The 26036-nt window shown below is 42.8% G+C and overlaps 1 protein-coding gene across 1 annotated transcript in view; it reads left to right on the top strand.

Annotated features, from left to right (window-relative positions):
• The first annotated feature begins 9435 nt into the window (after window positions 1–9435).
• The window catches only part of Snd1 (staphylococcal nuclease and tudor domain containing 1), a 450499-nt gene continuing 433898 nt past the window's right edge, over window positions 9436–26036 (top strand). The window contains exon 1 of the mRNA XM_090333252.1: window positions 9436–9723. Within this exon, the coding sequence (XP_090189378.1) occupies window positions 9646–9723 (78 nt within the window). The 5' untranslated portion in view covers window positions 9436–9645. The remainder of the gene's footprint in view (window positions 9724–26036) is intronic.

Here is a 26036-nt window from a genome sequence, read left to right on the forward strand (position 1 = left end):
CTCTCTCTCTCTCTCTGTCTTTCTGTCTCTGTTTCTCTGTCTCTGTCTCTCTTTTTCTCTCTCCCTCCTTTTTTTTCTCTCTTTCCCACTCTTGGGCTTGAACTCAGGGTCTGGGTCCTGTTCCTCAGCAAATAAGCTAATTTTCTCAAGTCTGGGGACTCTACCTCTTGAGCCACAGCTCCACTTCCAGCTGTTTTTGGTGGTTAACTGGAGGTAAAAGTCTCATGGACTTTCCTTCCCAGGCTGGCTTTGAACTATGATTCTTAAATCTTAGCATCTTAAGTAGTTAGGATTATGGATGTGATCCACCAGTGCCTGGCAAAGAAGTCTCTTTTGCATCTCTGATTTGCTGTTTTTCCTCCTTCCTTTTAGCGTTTAAACCTTTCATGACCATCCTTTATTTACCTCTCTTCAGTCTTCCCGGGCTGCATTCTTTGCCTTAGTTTTCTTCATCTTTCTCACATGTGAATGTATGGTTGTAATTGTTCCAACTGATCAGCACTTGGAGAGAATGTCAGCATAGGTGCTTGAGTCAGTCACTTGGGAGCTTGACAGATCCAGGTGGCCCTATCGGTCAGCAACTAGGCTCCCCTGCAACCTGTCCAATGCTTTTGTGTTTTGCAGGGACATAGCCTCAAAGTAATTGTTGGTAGCCAGGACTCCCTCTACTTTCACACCTTCCCTGAGAGCCCAAGTTGTGTGACTGTAAGGAGAGTGGGCATCAGCATGGAGGGGGGGGAAAGGAGACAAAAAGTTGGTAGGCAAAATGGCAGGAGCTTTGAAGTGTTAGTTCCCTCCACACATCATGTCTCACTACCTCTCCTTTCACCGTATGTTTTTCTCTTGGGAAGGAATTGAAAAAAAAAAGAAAAGAAAAGAAAAGCAAACAAACTAAAAACAGAAACCAACCTCTAGAATCCAACAGAGTAACACCCTTTGGGTATTATTGGCACCATTAGGAGAAGCTGGGTCTTAGAATAGAATTCTCTTGAGAAAAAGAGGAATGCATCTTAAAACAATGGGAAAATGTTCAATCAAATTATCTAACATAATTGCCCAAACAAGCTAATCTTAGTAACCCAGAAAGAATAGTAATTATATAGGGTGATTAGTAGAGAATGGTGATTTTTATCTCTGGAATTTTCTTTTTAATTGTGGTGAAATAATCACAAACATGTTTTTGCCATTTAAAGTCTTTTTATGGGTGCATTTTGGTGGCATTAAGTGCATTCACATGTTACAACCATTACTACTATCCATCTCTAGAACTTTTTTCATTATCTCAAACTCTGTACCCTAGAAGTGATAATGACACATCCCTCCAACCCTTGGCCATTTGTATCCATGATTCTACTTTGCAACTCAATGAATTTGTCTAATTTAGGCACCACATTTAAGTGGATTCATGTGATATTTGTCCTTCTGTGTCTGACTCACTTCACTCCGTGTGAAATAAGTTTTGAGTTGAGAATGCACTTCTTCCATATGCTTCCAATTCCCTTCTCTTGATTAATCCTACTTTCAGTGAACAGTGAAAGCTGCTTTGCTGGAGCTGCTTTTGGGGAAGAAAGGAAATGTCAGAGTATGAGCTTTGAGCAATAATGAAAGTGTCGATCTATGATGATGAAGAATAAAAGGATATCAGTTTATGAAGAACACATTCCCTTACTCATAATTGAGTACAGGGATATCCGAGTCTCATACTTGAGTAAAGGGAGAGTCCCTCAAGAGGAAGAAGACAAGACCAGAGAAGTTCCTCACTCAGTTCACAGAGATGCTAAGCAAATAAAATAGGCAATAGGGTGTTGGGAATGTGACTTAGTGGTAGAGTGTTTGCCTAGCAGGCATGATGCCTTGGGTTTGATTCCTCAGTACCACATAAACAGAAAAAGCCAGTAGTACACTGGCTCAAGTGGTACAGTGCTAACCTTGAGCAAAAAGAAGGTCAAGCCCTGAGTTCAAGGCCCAGGGCTGGCAAAAAAAAAAAAAGTAGTAGTGGATGGGGAAAAAAAGGAGGAAGAGTGAACAAATACAACCATGTTATTCAGTCAGGTATTCCACATTATGTGGAAAATAGCCTGTGTAAACGTGGCAGGGATAGAAGGAAGCCACTGGGGGAAAGATAACGGATGGGTAACATTGTACAAATAAAGATGTGTGCTCATTACCTGACATAAGAAATGACAACCTCTCTGTACAACACCTTAGTAATGATAAAATTATATTTGAAAAATAAAATAGGCAATAGCAGCTGGTCTTTGTCCCCGAAGTCCCTGAGCTTTTCTGAACTGAAGGGGAGATCTCCTCTGAACATGGATCTGGTCACAGGCCACAAAGACAGAAGGAAAATAAAGTCTAAAAGATGCCAAAGTGATTTCTCCTTCCTACTTTGAAAATACTTCTTCTCTGGGGTAATATAGTTGAAGCACTATTTTAAAACAATGAAACCTGAAATTTCAATATTTTTGTGGGTCATGGGGCTTGAACTCTGGGCCAGGGCCCTGCCCCTGAGCCCCTCAGCTCAAGGCTACCAGCCTCCTAAGGCCTCAGCCCCCCAAGTGCTGGATTACCTCACCAAGGCAATCTGTGTAAGAGAATGAGAATACCTCTTAACCTCTTAACTTGACCTGCACAGAATATTTTCGGTCTTCTTTTTATCCTTTCTATTATATTTTGGGTGACTCTCAGATATTTAACTATTTTGGTCTTTGTTTTTTGTGATAGTGGGATTTGAACTGCTTTCTAGGTAGATACACTACTGCTTGAGTAATGCCCTTAGCCCTTTTCACATGCATGCATGTGGGGGGGGCGTGTGCATGTGTGCTTGAACTAAGGGTCCTAAGTATTGTCCTTGGGCTTTAGTTGCTCAAGGCTAGCCCTATACCACTTGAGACACAGCTCTACTTCCAGTGTTTTGGTTGTTAGAGATAAGAATCTCATGGACTTTCTTGCCCAAGCTGGCTTCAAACTGTGATCCTCAGATTTCAAGTCTCCTAAGAAGCTAGGATAACAGGCATGAACCATTGGCACCCAGCTAGTTATTCTGAAATGGAGTTTTTCTTTTTTTTTTTCTGTGGGTCAGGGGGCTTGAACTTGGCCTGGGTGCTGTCCCTGAGCTCTTCAGCTCAAGGCTACCACCCTACCCTTGAGCCAAATCCTACTTCCCATTTTTCTAGAGGTTAATTGGAGATAAGAGTCTCAGGTTCTTTTGTGCCAAGGCTGACATTGAACCTTGATCCTCATATTTCAGCCTCCTGAGTAGCTAGGATTACAGGTGTGAGCCATGCTGGCCTGAGATAGGGTTTTACTCTGCCCATACAGGCTTCAAATGTAATCCTCCTATATATGCTTCAAAAGTCGGGATAAGGGGCCAGGAGTTTGGCCTAGTGGTAGAGTGCTTGCCTAGCATGCATGAAGACCCGGGTTCGATTCCTCGGTACCATATACATAGAAAAAAAAAAGCTGGAAGTGGTGCTGAGGCTCAAGTGGTAGAGCCTCTAGCCTTGAGGAAAGCCCAAGGCCAGTGCTCAGGCCTTGAGCTCAAGCCCAGGACTGGCAAAACAAAACAAAACAAAACAAAAAAGTCGGGATAAGGAGCTGGGCGTGTGGACTAGTGATAAAGTCCCTGCTAGCATGTATGAAGCCTTCAATTCCTCAGTACCACATACACAGAAAAAGCTGCAAGTGGTGAGTTCAAGTCCCAGAACTGGCCAAAACACACACACACACACACACACACACACACACACACACACACACACACACACACACACACACACATCCCAAAACAAAAAACCCAAACAACTGTTAAAAAGCCTTGCCTATGAAGGGAGAGGAAAGGAAAAGGTGTGTGTATGTGTATATGAATCTTATAGAATTCAACTACTTTTCAAAAACTCTTAAAAGGAGTACTTTATAGAGGACATAAATTTGATCAAGTATGTTTATGCACCTAACTTTTCCTTTTTCACTTCTTTTTTTTTTTTGACAGACATGCAGTTTGGATTCTGGGCCTGGGCCCAGTCCCTGAGCTCTTCAGCTCAAGGCTACCACCCTACCCCTCGAGCCATAGCACCACTTCTGGTTTTCTAGTGGTTAATCGGAGATAAGAGTCTCATGGTCTTATTGCTGGGGCTGGCTTTGGACTGCAGTGCTCAGATCTTAACCTTCTAAGTAGCTAGGATTACAGGTGTGAGCAACTGAGCCTGGCTTCCTTTTTCACTCTTTACACCGTATTTGTCATATAAGCCTGTGTTCCAATAAAATTTTAAGTATTTAAAAACAACAAAACCATTGCCCATTCTTATCATTGTTATTTAGTCATGCAATGAAAGCTTTCTAGAACTTTATGTTAAGGAAAATGAGAATTAAATATTCTTGTCTAAAAATTTTGTCTTGATTGCAAGTAATTCAAATTTCAAGTTTAACTGTCATGATGATTCCAATTGTGTTCCAGGCATTAGAATATAAGCACCTAGGAAGCAGAGATTTTTGTCTATTTTTGTTCCTGTTCCAGGAACAGAGCTTTAGGCGGAGTGAAATGGCTCAAAGGCCCTGTATTGAGAGAGATACTTTATTTTTGCTTAGGCATATAAACATCATATAACTCTATAGTTGATTAGCCTGTTTCAATTGCAGCATAAAGCAATAATACTATATATATGCTACATACTATACATTGCATATATACTGCATATATATGATACATAGACTATATATATACTATATAGTATATATACACATACACATACATATACACACATATATATACTATGTAGTATTTATAGTGTATATAGTATATATACTACATAGTATATATACTATTATATATACTATATGCTATATATAGTATATAATATATGTAGCATATATAGAATAAATACTATACTCTGTAACACTTTTTTGTCAGTCATGGGACTTGAACTCTGGGCATGGGCACTGTCCCTGACCTCTTCAGCTCAAGGCTACCGCCCTACCCCAGGAGCCACAGCCCCACTTCCCATTTTTTAGTGGTTAATTGGAGATAAGAATCTCAGGTTCTTTGGTGCTCAGGCTGGCTTTGAACTTTGGTCCTCTGATTTCAGCCTCCTGAGTAGCTAGAATTACAGGCATGAGCCACTGTGCAGGGCTTCTGTAACACTCAAAGAGAGTGAACTTTTAACTGGTCTTTACTGAACCACAGAATGTGGTGTAATTTTATTTTATATTTTATTTTATTTGCCAGTCCTGGGGCTTGAACTCAGGATCAAGTTCTTTCCTTGGGGTTTCTCAAGGCTAGAGCTCTACCACTTGAACTACAGCATCACTTCTGCCTTTTTCTGTGTATGTTGTACCGAGGAATTGAACCCAGAGCTTTGTACATGCTAGGAAGCACTCTACCACTAGGCCAAACTTCCTGCCAGAGTTGGTGTAATTTTATTATTACAACTTAGTCTACTCTGGAATGTATGAGACAAAGACCCAGGGCTGAGATGATTTTCGGCTTTCTGGTATCTCTTGATAGTAAGGTAGAATATGGCTGAAATACAGAATTATGGCATCTGAAATACTTTCATCCAATAGTAACATGAATGTGGAGGTCCAGCAAAGGGCAAAAAAAATAGAATGGACCACCTTGAAATCTGCCAAATATAACATGTGCCCCCCACTTCAAGTTATCACCAGAAGTCTAGCTTCTTTCCCTGAACTCCTCTCCTGACCCCCGACTCCAGCAATGACTAGTCTTCCTGAACTCTGCTCCTTTCCTGATGGATGTCCCACCCCATAGCCAACTACTCTATTTCTATTCTTTTTCCTTTTGGTAGCTTGCTCTTGCTTTTGCCTTCTTTCTTCCTCTTGTGGGAATGAGGCTTAGGAGTTCTAGAGGGGCAGAACAAAGAAGAGGCCTAGTGCTCAGACACCTCAGCACCCACTGCTGATAATCTCTTGTTACTCAAATTGTCACCTGTACTTCCTCTGTAGGAAGGAGAGGCCTTACAACAGGCACTCTGGGAAAACTTCTCTCTCTTGATAAAAATGGACAGATACTTTGGGTGTTGGTTTTTCTTCGTTCTTGACTTTTTTTTTCTTCTTTCACTGCCTATGGATGAAGCAGTGAGTTTCCAACTAAAAGCCAGTGAAATTGCAGTGATGTCTCTAAACAAAACCCTCCAGTTTCTAGATCTGTAAAGGAAAAATGTATATTTACTCCCATAGAAAATCCAGTTTCCATTGCTTGCTGAAACTCTTATAATTGAGTTTGCTGACCACGGACTCCAGGATTCTGGGTATGAAACACAAAATATTCAGGTTCTGTCTCACCTTGATCATCTGCATTGAGAGACTCAGAATAATATGAACCTAAGGATTGTACCCTGGGATGGAGTTTTTCTTGTGCCCTTTTTCTTTGAAAATTGGTGTGGCAGGCAAAGACTATAGAGAGAAAACTTAGCAGGGCTCAAAACCAATAGTTGTAGGCGGGAGTAAATCAATATACAATTACCCAATGTGACTGCCAACCCAGATGCATTGACTAACACGATTTGGGAAAATGGCCTTGCCATTAATTAAGTAATGTTAGGATAGGGTTGCAATTGACCCCTTTACTGAAAGGTTTTTTTTTTTTTCTTCCAGTCCTGGGGCTTGAACTCAAGGCCTAGGCAGTGTTCCTGGGGACTTTTTGCTCAAGTCTAGCACTCTTTGTAGTGTACTGGTAGAGTGCTTGCCTTGCAAACATGAAGCTCTGGGTTCGATTCCTTGGTACCACATACATAGAAAAAGCTGGTAGTGACTTTGTGGCAGAGCATTAACCTTGAACAAAATGTTTCCAAAAACAGTGCCCAGGCCAAGCCCCAGGACTGGGAAAAAAAAACCCACAAAAACATTTTGAAAAATTTCATCTATATATATAAGTACAAACTTGTTTTTAGTCTTTTGTTTTTTTCCAGTGCCAGGCTTGAACTTAGGACCTGAGTGCTGTCCTTGGGCTTTCTCAAGGCTAGTGCTTTACCTCTTGAGCCAGAGCACCACTTCTGTTTTTTTCTATGTATGTGGTCCTGAGGAATCAAACCTGGGTCTTTGTGCATGCTAGGCAAGCACTATACCTCTACGCCAAACTCCTGCCCCACATACTTGTATTTTGAGGCAAGCTCTTAGTGTTTATAGTCCAGGCTGGCTTCAAATTGTTGGTCCTCTTGTCTCACTTATTTGAGTGCTGATATTATAAACACATATCACTATGTCCTGCTGCCAGTAAACATTTTAATTAAAGTTGCACTAAAGTTGAGGCAAATGGAAATAAGTTTAAAGCTTATATAAATAGTTATGGCAGCAGACATGATAGTAAGATTAAATGTAATCTGATGGTGCTATAGTTATACAGCTATGTGTATTACATTAATTAAAATCAAATGACATAGGAAGTAAAGCTGGGGCTCAAGTGCAATAGGGCTAGCCTTGAGCTGAATAAGTCAAAGGACAGTGCTCAGGCCCTGAGATCAAGCCCCAATACTGATATGAACTGGTATGTGTGCATGTACACATACACAATGACACAAACATTTCATCTTCTTAGGTGTACCAACCACACTGTAATTGCTCAGGAGCCAAAAGTGGTTGGTAACTACTGTGTTGGACAGAGTATATAAGAAGCATTTGTCAATATTGCAGAGAGTTCTTTTAGATAGCACAGATCTTGAGCTGGGATATGACTCAGGTGGGAAATGGCACTGACCTAGACAATTTGAGTTTGTGAGGCTTTTCTTTTAAATAAATACATAGTAAAACATCAGCAAAAGAAGTAAAACATAATAAGAGAAGTGGAGGAGGAAGAGAAGAATACAGGGAATGGAGGTCAAGGTTAGGTGACCGTGAGGGGGCCTTGCCAAGTTGCTGGAGCAGAGTGGTGGATGTAATTGAGAACCTCGCGGAGTTAAGTGTATAGAGGGCAGGTTGATGTTGGAGAGGAGTTGGGAAAATGGAGGAAGTTCTTCTAATAGAAGTGCTTCTGATAGAAGGGAAGCTTGCTGGAGAGGTGAGAATTCTTTCCAAGCTTCTCAATTCTACAAGTGAAGGCTGAGCATGAGGGATATATATGCTAGTGTACCTTAGAAACAGGCTGGTCTAACAAATGAGTATATTATATATGACAGGAAGTTCTGAATTCCTATCTTGATTCCCTTTCTGTAGCTGTTCATTTAGCATGCCCTAATCATGCTGACCATGACTGCTCCTCCCACCTTTAGGAGAGATTGATTATATCTACTTTGTAGAGTTACCCTAACGATTCAATTATATAATGTAGGTAAAAGCGTTTGGCTCAGTTATGTTGTGTGCATGTTTAGCGTTCAATTGATTTTGGGCATTGTTATTGATCAGTCATTATGCAGCAAAGTAAAAAGGACAGCAGTCAGAAAATGAGATGTTTGCCTTGACAATTTTAGCCATGAATTTATACTGCTTCATCTGTCCAGAGAGGGGGGTGCAAAGGTCAAGTTCATGACAAAGGAGAGGACAGGATATTGGATAAGTCCCAGTCATAAATACTGAAGTTACTCGGGACCACTGTGTAGGAAGGTGGGAACAACTTCGACGAACGCCACATGGAGAGCGGTCATAATCGGAGGGCATGAGGATTTGTTCCTTTTGGAGATGGTGAAGAATTCGTGGGCAGTGGAGACAAAAGGAGAATCAAGGACCCTTTCTCAAAGAGCTATGGAGAACTGTCCAGAGCAAGGTCCTCACTGCTCGATGACAATACGTTTAAGGCTCTGGGCTCTACGTTATCCGACGTGTTCTCCGGGACCCCCCTCCCCAATCGGCCCCACCCCCAGCCTGGCTTTCCATCCTCTCCAACTCTCCTAACCTCACGAACAAAGCCGAGCCTGGGAGCTGGGAGCGGGGAGCGCGGGGCTCCCCACAGTCGAGGAGCCTGTTCCGGACGAAAGACACCGTTCTCCCGTCTCCCCGGACTCCTCATAAAATATACTTATCCTTCCTAAGCCCTGGATCCCAGGGACCCGTTCACGGTCCAGGCTGGGGATAGGAGCTCGGCGGTGCGGCCCCCCGCTGCTGCCGGCGGTCTAGTCTGCTGGGGAAACCGCATCGCCTGAAGGGGTGGGGCGTGAGGGGCGGGACGCGGGGGGCGGGGCCTGGAGAGTGGGTGAGGTCGGGGCTCCCAAGTCCCCTCGCGCCCCGTGGCCAGATGCTGACGTGTCCTTTTCTTCCCACTACACCTCCCGACACCACCTCGGCGGGCTGCCCCGGAAGTCCCGCCTCAGATTTAGCCCGTCACCGCAAATCAGCTCTTTCAGCGCTTCCTGGAGCTCCCCACCTTGTCTGAGACTAAGGGGCGGGGCTTCGTAGATAGGTTGCCTATTGGCTTGAGGTCCGGCGGGCTCTGTGCGCTGATTGGACAGAGGGCGGTGGCGCTCTGGCACGCTTGCGCGGCGAGTAGAACGTGTGGCGGCGGCGGAGATCGCGTCTCCTCTTTTGCTCCCAGTCCCGCTGCTGCTCCAGTGTGCGCCCGGGAAGTGTCCGTCCCATCCTGGTCCTCAGCTTGGTCGCCCGCCTGCCCCTCGTCTCGGCGCCCTCTCACCGACGCCGACACTCATCTTGACACTTCCAGCCAGGCCCTCCGCCCCTCTCGCTGTCTTTCCAGCTCCACACATGGCCTCCTCAGCGCAGAGCGGCGGTTCCTCCGGGGGACCCGCGGTCCCCACCGTGCAGCGGGGCATCGTCAAGATGGTGAGAGTGGGGCCCCGGACCCCTCTGCCGCCTTGGAGCGGGAGTCAGTCCTTGACTCCTCTTCCTGTCCCGCCCGCCTGCATGGTCTCCTGTGTCCCCTTCCTCACTTTCCACCCTCCCCTGGAATCCCCTCACTAGACCGAACCCCGTGCGGACCTCCTTGACTCTTTGCCTCCCGGGCACCTGGTCATGGTGAGGAGGGGGTCACAGGGATTCCCGTGGTCACAGCTTTAGTTAGGATCTTCGCTCGCTGCTTGCCAGGGCAGATCCCGTGCAGATCTCCTTAGCGGAGGAGATTGGTGGAGAGTTGGTCCCATCCCCCTCTTTCTGCTCGTTTTGACATATGCTGAGCAGTTTGTAGTTTTCTGAGATTCTCACATCCTCTCATCCCGGGAACCCTTGGAATAGTTGGCCGGCGGGAAGCTTTCTTCTTTCCAACAACGCTGAGTTTCTCACTTACTCCTAAGTTTTCTCACTTACTGGCTCTTGTTTCCAGGCTCTTTCCCTCCATCTCTTGTGACCAGTCTACAGGCCTGAGAGCTCCTGATCTTTATATATTTCCTGCTCATAAATTTTGAGACCCGTCAGAATCTTAATGACCATTATGATTTCCTCAGCTCCAAAAGATGTGGAGAGAGGTTTAAGGAGGGCAAGTGACTTGCCTTAAGGGCACATGGTGTTTTGGATTGGAGCCAAGGTGTGAGCTCCTGCATTCTGATTTCCAGAGTAGGCCTCGGAACCCTGTAGATTCTGCCTCATATATACTTTTACGTTTGTTCTACGCTCTTCAGTTTTGAATTTAATTGTGCAAGGCTCACCCCTAGTTCTGTGATAATTTTATAGTGTAAATTTTATAGTGTTTTACACCCTCCCTTTTTATTGTTCTCCCCTAACTCTTCCAAATCTTAAAATCTGACAATTCTTGGTTGTTACTAGATTTTCTGGTTGCAGTGACTGTAAACCTTTACATTTCATTTCAGACTGTGACTTGACTTTGCCATCTGGAATGGCAACTATATTTTAAGTATTTTCTTCAAAAGTTCCACAGCTCATGTTGCAGAAAGTTAAAAAAAACTGCATTTTAATGTCCCTTTGTCTTTTCTAGGATTAGAATGGTTCTGCAGTGTGCGTGTGCGTGTGTGTGTGTGTGTGTGTATGTATGTGTGTGTGTGTGTAAATTTAATTTCAAGATTTCCCCAATTCTTACATATTCATTTCTTAGGTAATCTATTGTCAGCTGAGATTCTTGGGATGTTCAGTGTTTATTGCTTTTTTTATTTATGCATATATAACAGAAATTATTACACATGTAAGGGAATTTCCAAGGGTGATATATTGTTCCTTTTTTTAAGCCTGTGTCATTAAGGCTCCTGTGTCATTAGTTTTTTCCTTTGTATAGGGTTTCCCTTGACCATAGGAACAAAGCATCGTTTGGCTATCTAGTTTTGGGATTGTCAGGATGGAATAGGCTTTTTTTCCTTGCTAAGGTTTGAATTTTTTCTTTTCTTTTTTTTTTTCCCCTAGTCCTAGGCTTGAACTCAGGGCCTGAGCAGTGTCCAAGGGATTTCTTAAGGCTAGAGCTTTACCACTTGAGCCACAGCACCACTTCTGTTTTTTTTTCCCTCTATGAATTTGGTACTAAGGAATTGAACCTAGATCTTCATGCATGCTAGGCAAGCACTCTACCACTAGGCCAAACTCCCTGCCCTTCTTTTTGTTTTTAAAGCACTACTGGGGATCAAACCCATAGCCTTTGAACAACGCTCCAACTTCCCCTATCCCCTCCCCACATTTTTTTTTTTTTTTGGCCAGTCTGGTGTTTGAGCTTAGGGCCTGAGCACTGTTGTTGGACTTTCTCAAGGCTAGAGCTCTACCACTTGAGCCTCAGCACTACTTCCAGCTTTTTTCTATGTATGTGGTACTGAGGAATTGAACCCAGGTCTTTGTGCATGCTAGGCAAGCACTCTACCATTAGGCCAAACTCCTGGCACTGTTTTTTTTTTTTTTCTTTTTTTTGAGGTAGAGTCTTCCTATCTCCCCAGTCTGGCCTCTTTCTGGAGATCCACTTGCTTCTTCCTCCCTTGTGTAGCTAGTATTATAGCTATCTAGCCCTCAAGGCTTGACTTTTTCTTAAAATCCTTCTTCGTTGGATAGTGATGGAATGTATATTTGTTTCTGCTAGTGCTGGAGACTTCCAGGACATCTGGATTCTATGAGGTGACTTTGCTGGTTTACCAATTACTCTGCCTCCTTTCCCTCTGTAGATATTAACTATCAGCAGTCATGTGTTCACCTGAAATTTCTGTCCAGATTAACTCATTTATAATACCTAGCAGGTAGATAACAAACCTGAGGTTTAGGAAGAATAGTTTAGAAGGAATAGGTGCTTTTTTATTGGCAATAAGATTATTGGTAATAACCTGAGACTTGAACTTGTGCCTGTCTGCTAGCACACAGTCTCTAGAACATGCTGTAAGGCCTGACTCCAGGGTATTACTTTCTAACACAGAGGGTGGGGCCCGTGATGCACAGCCACAAATTATAGGAAAGTGAAGCTGACTATAATTGAGTTGAGAAAAGATTAGATGTTTCTCCTTGCCTTGTCCTGGAGCTGCTATTGTGGTAAGTGACTTCATTTGATGCTTGTGGTGGTTTGTGCATAGGGGTGTTGTGTGGAAGACTTTTGAGCCTGAGGTGGCATTTTATAATTCAGTGATTGGAGCAGTGCATGGACATCACCACTGCTCACTGACCACACTGCAGAGGATGGGTGGTTGAGTTACGGGCAGCTGTTAGGTGAGGAAGGGACTGGCAGATTTGTGCCAGACTGAAAAGACTTGTCTAAAATGAAAAATCGACCACTGGCAAATTGCTCTTAGGTTCCTCTGCTAAGCAAGGTTGTGTTTTCCTGGAGAGTAATGGTTTTCTGTGGTCCTAGGAAGTGCTTTGTTAGAACTCTACAAAGGAAGATGGATCTCAGTGGAAGGAAAGCAAGAAACACTTTAATGAACAGCCAAACAGAGGACACTTATTTTCTATCTTTTGAGGAGAGGGCAGAAGTTGGAAGGCTGACTAAGCAGAGGTGTGCCTTTCTGTGGGAGTCCTCAGATTCCTGTGGACTCAGGCTAAGCCAGGGTCTGAAATGGTTGCTGTTATGAGAAGGAATTGTCCTTCCTCTTTTTTTTGGCAAAAGAAACTTGTGGCCCTTCTACCGTCCCATATTTCTGGTTTCTCCCTTGCTGTTTTGGTTCATGAATCCTGTGTTAATATTTCCTTTTTAAGATTGAGGAGTCAGGTACGTGTGGGTCATTCCTGTAATCCTAGCTACTCCGGAGACTGAGCTCTGAGGATCAAGGTTCAAAGCCAGCCTGGGCACAAAAGGACCTGAGACTTTTATCTCCAATTAATCTTTAGAAAACTGTGGGCAGGGAGTTTGGCCTAAGGGTAGAGTGCTTGCCTAGCATGCACAAAGACCCGGGTTCAATTCCTCGGTACCACATACACAGAAAAAATCCGGAAGTGGTGCTGAGGCTCAAGTGGTAGAGCTCTAGCCTTGAGAAAGTCCAAGGACAGTGCTCAGACCCTTAGCTCAAGCCCAGGACCAGCAAAAAAAACAAAAAAAAAAAACAAAAAATGGGAAGTGGAGCTTGGCTCAAGGGTAGGGTGGTAGCCTTGAGCTGAAGAGCTCAGGGTCAAGCCACAGGAGACACACACACACACACACACACACACACACAGGATTGAGGGAAAAAGTTGAAAGCTAAATTGTGAAAATCTCAGGGTGCACACATGTGTGTGCACACGCCCCCCCCCCCCCCCCACGGCTGATGGTAGTGGCTGTGTCTGCTACTGACATTAGGAGGACAGGTTTGGTTTTGGAATGTTCTAGGAGGAAGGTAGATAAGACTTGGACACAGGCATTTCCTTTTCTTTCGTTCTTTTTTTTTTTTTTTTTTTAAAGTGGATCATGAGGCTTGAACTCTGGGCCTGGGCATTGTCCCTGAGCTCTTCATCTCAAGGCTACTGCCCTACCCCTGTGCCTGGGTATTGTCCCTAAGCTCTTCAACTCAAGGCCTACCCCACTTCTCGTTTTCTAGAAGTTAATTGGAGATAAGAGTCTTAGGTCCTTTTGTGCCCTGGCTGTTTTTGAGCCTTGATCCTCCTAAGTAGCTAGGATTACAGGTGTGAGCCAACGTGCTTGGCTTTGACGCATTTTCAAGTTGAAAGACCCAGTAGTAGAAGGATTTGCATTTTCTAAGTTGGGATGAGACTACCAAGTGTGTAGGTAGAAAGATATAACTTAGATATCTTTGTCAATTCATATGTTATTTTCTCAAACCGGTGAGACTCTTAACTGGATATTTTGAACAAGTCATTAAATGTTCTTTAGTTGCAACAGAATATTGTCAATAGACTTTAAATGAAATTTTGGTTTTGGAGTATTTCGTATAAACTCCAGTCACTCCAATTAGCAGCTACTTAGAGAGAGCTGTTTTCTCTAGTTTTACTGACCTGGTTTACTTTGTTTTTTCAGTTTTTTTTTTTTCTCATTTTCCTTCAAATTTAGTATGTTTGCATGTCTCTTCGAGCAGGTCAAGCAGGAACATGTGGGTAGCTTTTGTAACTGTTGAGTGAACTGATTATGTTCTCAAGTCTTCTCCATATCTTAGAGTCAGCCAAGCAACTGGCCTATCTTGCTTGTGGTATGAAAGGACTAAGGGAGGGAGACCAGGCCTATCCCACTTAATTCCCACTTTCTCACCCATCCTTCCATTGAGCTTCCTCAGATGGGAAAGGATTCTGTGAGTCTTGGTTTTATTTTAACCATAGTTCTCATTGGGTGACTTAAGACAAAGGGATACCTAGGAGGAGGCCAGCGTAATGCTCTCTTTCAGTCTGACTTAGGTTATTGCATTGTTGTCAAACAAAATGCAGGCTTTTTGCTGAGTAGCTTAGTGGAAATTTCTAAGTCTTTCTATACTTTAATTTGTTTTTTAGATGTCTTTCAAGAGCTGAGTGAGGTCAGAGTTGTCTTCTCTCCTGCTCTTTTCTAAGTGCAGTTAATTTATGCAGGGGAAATAACAACTGATACGCTTTAAAAAATACTCTTACACTACCATTCATATGGATAAGGTAGCTGAATGACACTGTTTTAGAGGAAACTCCATTTGCATGAAAGACTTAGAAAAATTGATAATTTTTCTCCATATATATATATATATTTTATTTATGGTGTTGGCGTTGGGGCTTGAACTTGTATCCTGCTCTTGCTGTACTTGCTTGCTCAGTAGATGCTTTATCACTTAAACCATGCCTCATCCAGCTTTGTGCTGGCTTATTGGAGATGAAGTCCAACGGACTTTTCTGCCTGGACTGGCTTTGCACTGCAATCTTCTAAGTCTTGGTAGCTAGCTAGAATTAATAGGCATGAACCATCAATACCCAGCTTCAGTTTTTTTTTTTTAATGTTTTTATTTTATTTTATTTTTTAATATATTTTTTATTGTACTTAATAGAAGGGTTACATGATATTTGCCAGATAAATGGTGCCTTAATTCCCACACATTGATACCCTTTCACATGTCATGGTCCCCATTTCCCTCCCCCCCTCCCTCACCCCAGTTTTTTTTTAATTTTAATTTTTTTATACCACTACAATAATAATAATATATATAAAGAGAGTTACCAATGTCATAAACATGTAATTGAACCTAAGACTAAATATAGGGGAAATGATGCAATGACTTTGGCAGTAGGCTTATTTGGATATAATAGTTTTTCAGACATACTCATGTAAAAATGCTGATAACTCAGCCAGGTGAGTTGTCTCATGTATGTAATCCTAGCTACTAGGAGGTTTGAGATCTGAGGATCATGGTTTAAAACTAGCCTGGGCACAAGGGCACCAAAGTCCCTGAGACTTTAATCTCCAATTAACCACCAGAAAACTGGAAGTTGTGCTGTGGCATTGACCTAAAAAGGTCAGGGACAATGCCCAGGACCAGAGTTAAAAATCTTACAGCCAACAGCAACAAAAAAAATGCTGATAACTCAAATTATAGTAGCTCTTCAGTTTTTTCAAGTCCAGTATCTCATGTAATAGATATTGTAGACTTTCATTCTATAGACTTATAGGCTTACAGACTTATACAGGCATGACAACTTTCAGTCAAGAGAGTAAGTGTAGGAACATTAAGTTATTACTGTGCTTAAAGGGCTTTCTGTCATTGTGAGCAGAAATATCCCCGACTCTAGGTATGCTAAGAGTAGTGACTAGTGAAATAGAAGGATCTTCAGTTATGTAGTCATAGTTCCTTTTTTGTTACTAACAAATACTTATTGACTGTGTCTGTCTGGGGCATTGGATAAATTGAAATAGAAAAGCAGATCAGGTTTCTATCCTTAAGGTGAATGGAGGAGCCACACCGTGAAGTAAACAAGAAATGGGTGTCATAACAGAGAAAACTGATTTCACACAGACTAGGACAGAATGTGAAGGAGAGGCTGGTTCTTCAGGTGTGGGGACTCAAGAAATGATTTGGTATGCTAAGGGATCTACATTTATGCTAGTTTATTTTTGCCTGTCTTGATAGTTTTGTATGGCTCCTGAATGATGTTTAACTATCCAAGTGGCTTCTTGGCAGAGGAAAGGTTCTCTGCCCCTGTCAGTTTAGAAACTGTGTTTAGAAAAGAATTCTCTCAGAAGATGGCATTTGCCCTGAGATCTGATGAACATCAAAGAGCCAGTTAGAAGGAAAGTGTGTTTCTGGCAGAGAACAGCAAGTGTGAAGTCACTGGGGTTTCCATTGATAATTTTTGTTCAGTTTTTTTTTTTTTTATCATAGCTCTTCACTTTCTTCAAGTTCAGTATCTTACATAAATGGTATGGAGTTAAGCCGAGGTATTATGTAACAAGTGTGTAAGGATAATAAAAGGAAGAGAGGCTGTAGAGGTGGTCATTGTTCTGGTATCCTAGTGAGATTAATAGCTGACATTCAGTCCATTGAATAAATGTAAAGAATGGGAGATGGCTAAAATATACTTGCTCTAGTCATGTTTCTTAGAGAAGCAAGACTAAGGCTTTCTGACTGTCTATCAATGAGTCCTGTGTGTTTGTCACTGACTTCCAGAAAAGGGGATGCATATGAGAAGGCAGTGCACAGAGTTGATAGGATCTTTAACTCTAATGTTTGTATTTGATTAGCATTTTGGTAGTGCATAAAATTTCATGTTCCAGTCCTCTTGGTGTACTTTTTAGCCTAGCAAACTTCAGCTGTCAGAGTTGGTGAAAAGCCAGGTGTATGCTTCAGAGCTCAAATCAATGGGCAGGACAGAAAAGTTTGAGCACAACTCCTTTAGCATGGCTGGGGACTTTAGAGGACAGACAGTGACCAGTATTGGCAGTAAGTGGACAGATGGCCGCATGAAGTCTTATCTCCCAGTTTATTGAGCAGGTGAAGGGTGGAAAACGAGAAGTGGTTAGTTTCCAGTGGTAGGTTCAAAAGAGAAAATTAGCAGGTTTTTGAATTCAGGTAGAAAATTGCTGTGTGTGTGTGTGTGTGTGTGTGTGTGTGTGTGTGTGTGTGTGTGTGTGTGTGTGTGTGTGTGTGTGTGTGTGTGTGTGTGTGTGTGTGTGTGTGTGTGTGTGTGCGCGCGCGCCTGCGTGCGCCTGCGCGCGCTTTAAATTCAGAGCCTGGGCACTATCCCTTAGCTTTTTCACTCAGGGTGGTGGTTTACCACTTAAGCCATGGCTTCACTTTTGGCTTTATGGTTGTTATATACATATAAGAGTCTCAGATTTATCTGCCTAGGTTGGCTTTAAACCATGATTCTCAGGTCACAGCCTCCTTGGTAGTTAAGATTATGGATATGAACTACCAGTGTCTTATCATACAGAAAATTTCTACACCATCCTCTGTGTCCACTTCTCAGCCTGAATCAGCTATCTAGTTGATGATGTTTTTAATAAGAGTACAGTAGAACTTTTAGGGATCTGGTCTTTGAAATTCTTTTACTTCTTTTTAAAGTGCCTAACTTAATTCTGGGCCTTACCAAGAAAAATGAATGAAAGCCAGGCCTGTGCATCTTTTCTTCATATTTATGGCAAGAGATGGATATACACCTAGTTTCTGTTGTTACTTCCTCTCTTGGGAGACTGACATATGCTTTTTGTTTTTGCAGTACAAACTGATGTGGAATCACAGGTTGTGAGCATTTGATGCAGATGGAGTGTTGTTGGATTTCAGTCACTTTCATGAGACTCAGTACGTTAAATTAATGTTATGTTTTTCTCACTTAGCTCTAATGTTTTAGAAAAAAATGAACAGTAGTCTAATTTGACTTGTTTTTTTTTTTTCCAAGTTAATAAGTTAAGCAACTTCTAGGAAAAACTAGTGAGTTGAGGGAATTTAGAGAATCATTCCTTCTATCACTTGAATAATGCCTGTAGCTAGCTCTGCTTGCTCTAGGTTAGATTTTAGGTACAGTCTTAGATTTTTGCCTTGTGTTAGTCTTAGATTGCCTAGTTGGATGGACTGCCATGCCAGCCTCGTTTGTTGAGGTGGAGTTTGGCTAATTCTTTCCCCAGGCTAGCCTTGCACCTGGATTCCCTATCTCTGTCTCTTGAATAGTTGGCATTCCAGGCATGAGCAAATAAATCTAAGTTAATAACACTGAAGCGTTGTGGTAGAGAGGAACATTTTGGCCCAAGTACTGCTGTTCTCCATCTGGGTGATGTGTTGGGTTGGATCATCTATTTTTCCCTCCCTTAAATCCTTTGTGAAAATGATTTAGAAACAGAGTAAAAATCCCAGAGATTTCCTAAATACATCATTGTATTAGGACTGACCACCTGGGAGACCTTTCAGAGGCACTGGATTAGAATCCTAGGGAGTGGCCTGGAGCCTGTAGTTTTGGAAAAGTCCTTCCTAAGTGATTTGGGAAATTGATTGTGATCTCTGTGGGATGACTTTGAGATCTGATTTTGTCTGACATTTTTTTTTTTTGGCCAGTCTTGGGTCTTGAACTCAGGGCCTGAGCACTGTCCTTGGGCTTTTCTCAAGGTTGGTGCTCTACCTCTTGAGCCACAGCACCACTTCTGGCTTTTTCTGTGTATGTGGTACTGAGGAATTGAACCCAGGGCTTTGTGCATGCTAGGCAAGTACTCTACAACTAGGACATGTTTCTACCCCCTACCCCTTCAACTTTCTTGCTAAACGTGAGCACTCACTTTGAGCCACAGCTCCACTTTTGGTTTTCAGTTGGTTAATTGGAGATAAGGGTCTCGCAGACTTGGGCTGGGAGTTTGGCCTAATGGTAGAGTGCTTGCCTAGCATGCACGAAAACCTGGGTTCAATTCCTCAGTACCGCATTTATAGAAAAAAGCCAGAAGTGGTGCTGTGGCTCAAGTGGTAGAGCTCTAGCCTTGAGAAAGCCCAAGGACAGTGCTCAGGCCCTTAACACAAGCCCAGGACTGGCCAAAAAAAAAAAAAAAAAAAAAAAGAGTCTCACAGACTTTCCTGCCCAGGCTGGTTTTGAATCTTAATCCTCAGATCTCAGCCTTTTGAGTAGCTAGGATTATAGGAGGTTGCTACAGGTGCCTAGCTCTGCCTGACTCTTGCATGCAGGTAGAGGACTGGATGGGCACTGAAGTGTGTGCATGGGGGTACATGCTCCAGGGCTCATGAAGGGAGAACGGCAGACTCTGTTGGCATTTGTCTTAATGGTTCCCAGGGCACCGCATTGGTTTTATTCTGTATGTGGTTCAATTTGGGGCTAGCATCCTCTGGTTTTGATTCTAGTGCCTGGGCTCCTGTTCCTGGGTCATAACTAACAGCTGTGAAGTTGTTTTAGATGCTTGACTTAGGCAATATGCTCCTTTTAACATTCGTCTGCCACTTTCCCTTATATTTGCATAGATTCCCAAGATCTTCTTACAATTTGGCACCAATAATTTGGCACGTTATTGCTGTGGAACTCTTCCTTGTCATTTGTAAATATGAAGACTCTTAAGTTCTGCATTCTCTGTTCTTAGAATTCTGAGTAGTCTGATACTTGGACCTCTTGCTCTGGGTATTTAGATCTATGCTGGTATAAAGACCCATTCTTAATAATAGTAGTAACTACCCAGATTTTAATTTTTTTTTTTTTGCCAGTCTTGGGGCTTGAACTCATGGCCTGAGCATTGTCCTTGGGTTTTCTCAAGGCTAGAGCTCTACCACTTGAGCCATAACATCATTTCTAGCTTTTTACTATGCATGTGGTACTGAGGAATCGAACCCCGGTCTTTGTGCATGCTAGGCAAGTACTCTATCACTAGGCCAAACTCCTGGCACCACCCAGATTATACCAGCTTATCTAACATGGAAATTAAATTTGCTGGCATTGTCAAATTTTTCCTTCTGATTAGGGATCATATTTGCAGTTCTTGTGGTGGCCTTTCCTCATTTGATGAACAGTTTCTATTTCATTCTGGAATTTCTTCCTATTGTTCAGGTGATGATATCCAATATTAGTAAACTTGGTGGTTTTTCCCAATTCCAAGCATTGTGGGAGATGTCCTCTCTAACTTCCTTCTGCTGGTCTCAAACTTCAGTTCTGAGATGGGTGTGGTGGTGGCTCACACGTGTAATCCTAGCTACTCAGGAGGCTGAGATCTGAGGATGGCAGTTCAAAGCCAGCCCAGGCACTAAAGTCAGTGACTCTCTTATATCCAATTAACCACCAGAAAACTGTGGTTCAAGGGGTAGGGCGGTAACCTTGAGCTGAAGAGGTCATGGACAATGCCCAGGCACAGAGTTCAAGTACCTTGACCAATAACAATTTTGTTCTGATTTTAACCTCCTCAGTAAGTATGATTATAGGCTTGAGGCAGCTACCATACCTGGTTTGCTGTCCTCCCCGTTTTTGTGTGTGTCTGACTAAGCAGACTTCTATAGTTTTTTTTTTCTTTTGGGTCTGTCCTGGGTCTTGAATCCTGGGCCTGGGTGCTATCCTGAGCTCTCTTCAGCTCAAGGCTACCACCCTACCTTTGAGCCAAGCCCCACTTCCTCTTTTCTGGAGGTTAATTTAGAGATAAGAGTCTCAGGTCCTTTTATGCCCGGGCTGGCTTTGAACCATGATCCTCAGATCTCAGCCTCCTGAGTAGCTAGGATTACAGGCAGGAGCCACTGTGCTGGCAGCTTCCATAGTTTTGATGCATTATAGTTTTATCAATTTTTCTTTTAATACTTATTGGCTATTCATGATTCTAAACTTTGCTACTATAACAGAACTTTCTTTGTAAATAAGTTTTACTCTTTTGCAGTACTGGAGTTTAGATGTAGGACCTTGAGTATTCTATGCATAGTCTATTTTTTTTTTTTTGGTAGTGTGCTTGAGCTCTGGGTCTGGGCATGGCTTTCAGCTCAAGGCTAGTTGTTTTCTACCCCTTGAGCCACAGCACCACTTCCAGCTTTTTCTGTGTATGTAGTACAAAGGAATTTAACTCAGGGCTTCATGCATGCTAGGCAAGCACTCTTCCACTAGGCCAAACTCTCTGCTTCTATGTATGATCTTAATGCAGCGTAACATCTTGTTTCCTGTTCATGTATTGTTCTGTGTGATGTTTTAGCAGGTGAGGTGGACCCTTAGGGATTGCTTCTCTGGGATCCAGAGAACTCTGTGACAAGGGTTATTATGGACTACATGAGATGCAGGTGATGGGCAGAACTAAGTGACATGAATCATGTCACTTGAGACATAGCTCCTCTTTTTTCTCTATCTGGATAAGCAGGCATGGTACCGTATGTGGACTGTGATGAGGGATCCATGTTTAGTCTTTCTCACATTGTACCTCTTACACCCTGTAGTTTCCAGAGTCATGAGATGATGAAGTTGAGTGTCTTTGGTTCTCTATCAGGAGTAGTCCCCTTTGGTCACACCTGAGTTCATGGATGACTTTGGAAATCTCAGAGAATGGGGCTGCTTGTCAGAGTGTTGACGTGTCCAGAGTGTTAGAAGTTTTAGTCTCCCCTAGCTCAGTTTAGTTGGAAGGGAAGACTCCATGTAGGAGAGAAGTGCTATAAATTGGGCTCCGTCACTATCGGCCAGTGATTTTTTTGAACTATGTGTACAGAATGGAACCCCCACCTCCCCATTCATGGACCATTGGGGCACATTGTGGGGACACAGTGTGGGGAGGGCTAGAAAGGCTAGAGGGAGAGGATAATGAAGCTTTGTATTCTGTTCTCCAGACCTTCCTCTGTATGTCATTTCTTCCACCTGGCTGAGTGAAATCCTTTGCAGAGTTTGGGCCTATTCTAGCAGAATAGAGAGTCGTGAGAGCAGATAGGTATAGCCAGGTGAGTCACAAGAGAGGCCTGAAGCAGAAGTGAGGATCTGAAGTAGTGCTGCTTTTAATCTGAAGGCAGACAGCGTCAGCATCAACTTGGAGGACACCCACATTGTGTCCATAGGGAACTGGATACTTGTTTGGCATGGAAGAACACACATTTGGTATCAGGAGTGTTGATGTGATCCAGGAGAAAACTCAGTTTTCCTTCTAGACTCTAGATGTAGCAAGCATGACAATATACGAACTTAGGAACCTGGAGTTTTAAAAGCAGGTGGAGCAGTGCCCGATACAGCTCATGGGTTGGTTCCCCTAATCTTCCAAACTGTGGATATGTGCAACTTTTAGTGAGATAACTTTTAGTATTGTTTAATGATCACCTGTTTTCAAAATTTTAAATAATTTTATTTATTTATTTATTGTTCATCGTGGGGCTTGAACTATGGGCCTGGGTGCTGTCCCTGAGCTCCTCAGCTCAAGGCTACCATCCTACCCCTGGAGCCACAGCTCCACTTCTCGTTTTCTAGTGATTAATTGGAGATAAGAGTCTCATTTTCTTTAGTGCCTGGGCTGGCTTTGAACTTGGAATCCTCATATCTCAGCCTCCTGAGTAGCTAGGGTTACAGGTGTGAGCCACCATGCTGGGAAAATAATTTTTTTTTTCCCAATCCTGGGCTTAAGCTTAGGGCCTGAGCACTGTCCTTGGACTTTCTCAAGGCTAGAGCTCTACCACTTGAGCCACAGCACCATTTCCGGCTTTTTTCTATGTATGTGGTACCGAGGAATCGAACCCGGGTCTTTGTGCATGCTAGGCAAGCACTCTACCACTAGGCCAAATTCCTGGCCAAATAATTTTATTTTAAAAAGCAACTTAATTTCACTAGTGAAATTAGGAAGTCATGTTAAGGAAGTAAGTTACTTGTGACCCTTGTGAAATGTGGCAAGACCAATTTCTGTTGAAGGAGTCATAGAGTCTTGTAGCAGTGAGGGAGAGGACAGTACAGGATGAGTAAGGATTCATAACAAAGGAGCAGAGACTAGAAAATGGCTAAGTGGAAACACTGAGGGTAAGGGGGTTCTGACCAAGTGCCGTGACATGGCTATAGACATGGGTTGGGGGATTTTCTGAACTCAGCAGATACAGGCAACTTGCCTAAAGAGTAAAAGTGACTAGGAGTCTTTTAATAGAGAAAGGAAAATGAAATGACCTTCCACATTTTTATTTCTGGTCTCTGGAATATCTTAATGTAATACTAGTGAGCTTTTCAACCTTCTGAACTTTCTTCAAGAGATGAAACATTGTTTTATAGTATTTAATACCAGGAACATTTTAATTTGGGGTACCAGCCCAAGACAGAATCATGCCAAGTGCAATTTATCTGTGTGTCTATTGGGAGATTGTCCTTAGTCTTAATGAGAAAAAGTGTATCTCTCCCTGTGTGAAATGTGAGGTGTAGGGAGACTGCTAGCTGTGTCCTACATCCCACTGATATCTCTTGGTCTGTGCACAGTTATTAGTTGCATTGCTGCTGTGGGAAATGAGCTCCTCTCACTCCAAGTCTGCTCCTCTCTGGTGAGAGATTTAGTTTCCTGAGACCTCATTGGGCACAACCAGGGTGCAGGCCCACCCTTGGTGAAGCCACCCTGAACCTTGTACCTGTCTTCTGGCTTTCTAGCTCAGCATAACATAGCCAGACAGTGTGTGGTGAGTTCAGATGTTTGCTTTCTATGGTTCCTGGGAGATCCTGCATTGATGTGGATAATGAAAGGCTTTTCAAAGGAGCTAAGGGGCATTGGAGAAGGAATAATAAGCTCTGGATGCACATGATCTGAGGACAAAGAACTCAGCAAAGTGATTTTTGAAAGTGGTTGACAGAACAGAACTACGCATAGCAAAGATGCCCCAGGAGTCTGCGCCTTCTATAAACTGTCATTTGATGTTTCTCTGCTTTGTATGCTAAAGAGCTGAACTACTTTGTGATATGTTAGAGGGAATGCCCCCTCCATCTTCTCAAAAAGCAATGGAAGCTCAGAGCTAGATTTAAGCAATAGCATAGAAAGTAGAGCATTGTGGATATTTTATAAAAATGGATGCACTGTCTTTGTTATGGGCAGTACTTGTAGGTGGATGTCTCAGGCATGGAGGGCCAATAGTTTTGTATGAGAATTTCCTAAAGAAGCTACAGATGTGTGCGTTGCTGTGGAGGGTAGCTGGGCTGGAACAGATGTGACTGTGTGTGTATGGATGGTAGGGGGATGAGCAGTTCAGCACTGTTAGACTTGTTACAGGAGCAGGGAGCATCAATCTCCATTCCTTTATGAGCTTCTCCTAGGACTTTCAGGGTAAGGAGAATCCTGGCATACTGTGTGAGTTCCGCAGTAAAAGTCTTGGAAATGTTTGTAGTAGATTTGTGATGTGCACTTAATTTTGACATCTGAAATTAACTATCAGCCTTTCAAAGAGTTTCAAAGAGACAGTTTCCAATCAAGCTTAGAAATGAATTGGAGAAATTAATGCTTTTTGTGGGTAACGTTCATGTTGATGTACTTCCTTCAGTTCTACATATACACTAAAACAAACATTTGACATTCTTCGGGGCTGACTCACTGAATAATACTAAAGATTTATGCTTAGTAATCGAGCATCCCTAGTGCTGTACAAGATACACATGACATTACAGAAACAAACCTAATGAGCAGTAAACACAGTATTGTCATTTCCCTGTGATTTTCTTTCTTTTTTTTTTTGCCAGTCCTGGGGACTGAACTTAGGCCCTGAGCACTATCTTGGGCTTTCCTCAAGGCAAGTGTTCTACCACTTGAACCATAACACCACTTCTGGCTTTTTTTCTATGTATATGGTACTGAGGAATCGAACCCCGGTCTTCGTGCATTCCAAGTAAGTACTCTGCCACTAGGCCAAACTCCCTGTGATTCTTTATGATACTTTCATTTAGTTGTATCTGCTGAAGACTCCCTCCCATTTTATCATTTGATTACTTTTGCATGTTTTATATAGGGCTTTTTGCTCAGGGATGCAGCCCTGGCAGTGCTGTGACAGTGATGGGGAGATGACAGTAGCTTGGAGGGCAGTAGCTGTAGCTCCCCCCATGGACCTATTGGGAGCTGTAGCTGCACTTCTGTTCTGGCGCTGGGCATTGGAATTGGAGAGAAAACTACTGGAAGCTGGGCTGGACATAAGGCTCCAGTTACCCTAAGCAATGCTGGAATGGTATCTTAGATCTCTTCACCTGTTTTGGCTCCTATTCTACCTCTGTGTGCTCCAAAGTCAAAGTTTGTTCTGTTACTACGAATACTTTATTTTCCCTGGGGTTTCCAAAGGTGACTGTGGTCCTTAGAATTGCCTCCTGTACTTTGTGGTGCTAACATAGAATCCTGAGAGAAACAAATGCTACACGCGTGCTCACCTGGAATTCATTCTGAAACAGTAGACATGTGTTCAAATTGTATGGGAGCAAAACCCCCAAATAGGTGGAAGCCAGGTACTGTGGAAATACTAAATATGTTTTTGCTCTACTTTATTCGAGTCAACTTCAGAGTAAATACTTCTGCAGGTCGACTTGGGAGTTTTACAAGCCACATCAAAAAATTGGCCCATAATTATTCTCACACTGCCTTACCATCAGGTATCAGATCCTACTAGGTTTAACCCCACTTCACACAGGAATCTCGAGTCCCAGCTTGTGACCTGTATGTCTGAGCAGCTAAAATTAGGGGAGTTTTCCCCCTGTTCTCCATAAAGGCTCACCGATTTGCTACCTGTGTCATAGAATCTGGGAAATACTTGACTCCCATCCACTGTTTTTTTTCTTTTTCTCTTTCTTTCTTTCTTTCTTTCTTTCTTTCTTTCTTTTCTTTTCTTTTCTTTTCTTTTCTTTTCTTTTCTTTTATGTTGGAACTAGGGCTTGAAGTTATGGCCTACTTGCCATTCCTGAGCTTTTGTGCTCATGGCTAATGTTCT

The sequence above is a fragment of the Megascapheus bottae genome, chromosome 5, assembly GCF_031878675.1.
Source record: "Megascapheus bottae isolate mThoBot1 chromosome 5, mThoBot2.hap1, whole genome shotgun sequence".
NCBI lineage: Eukaryota > Metazoa > Chordata > Mammalia > Rodentia > Geomyidae > Megascapheus > Megascapheus bottae.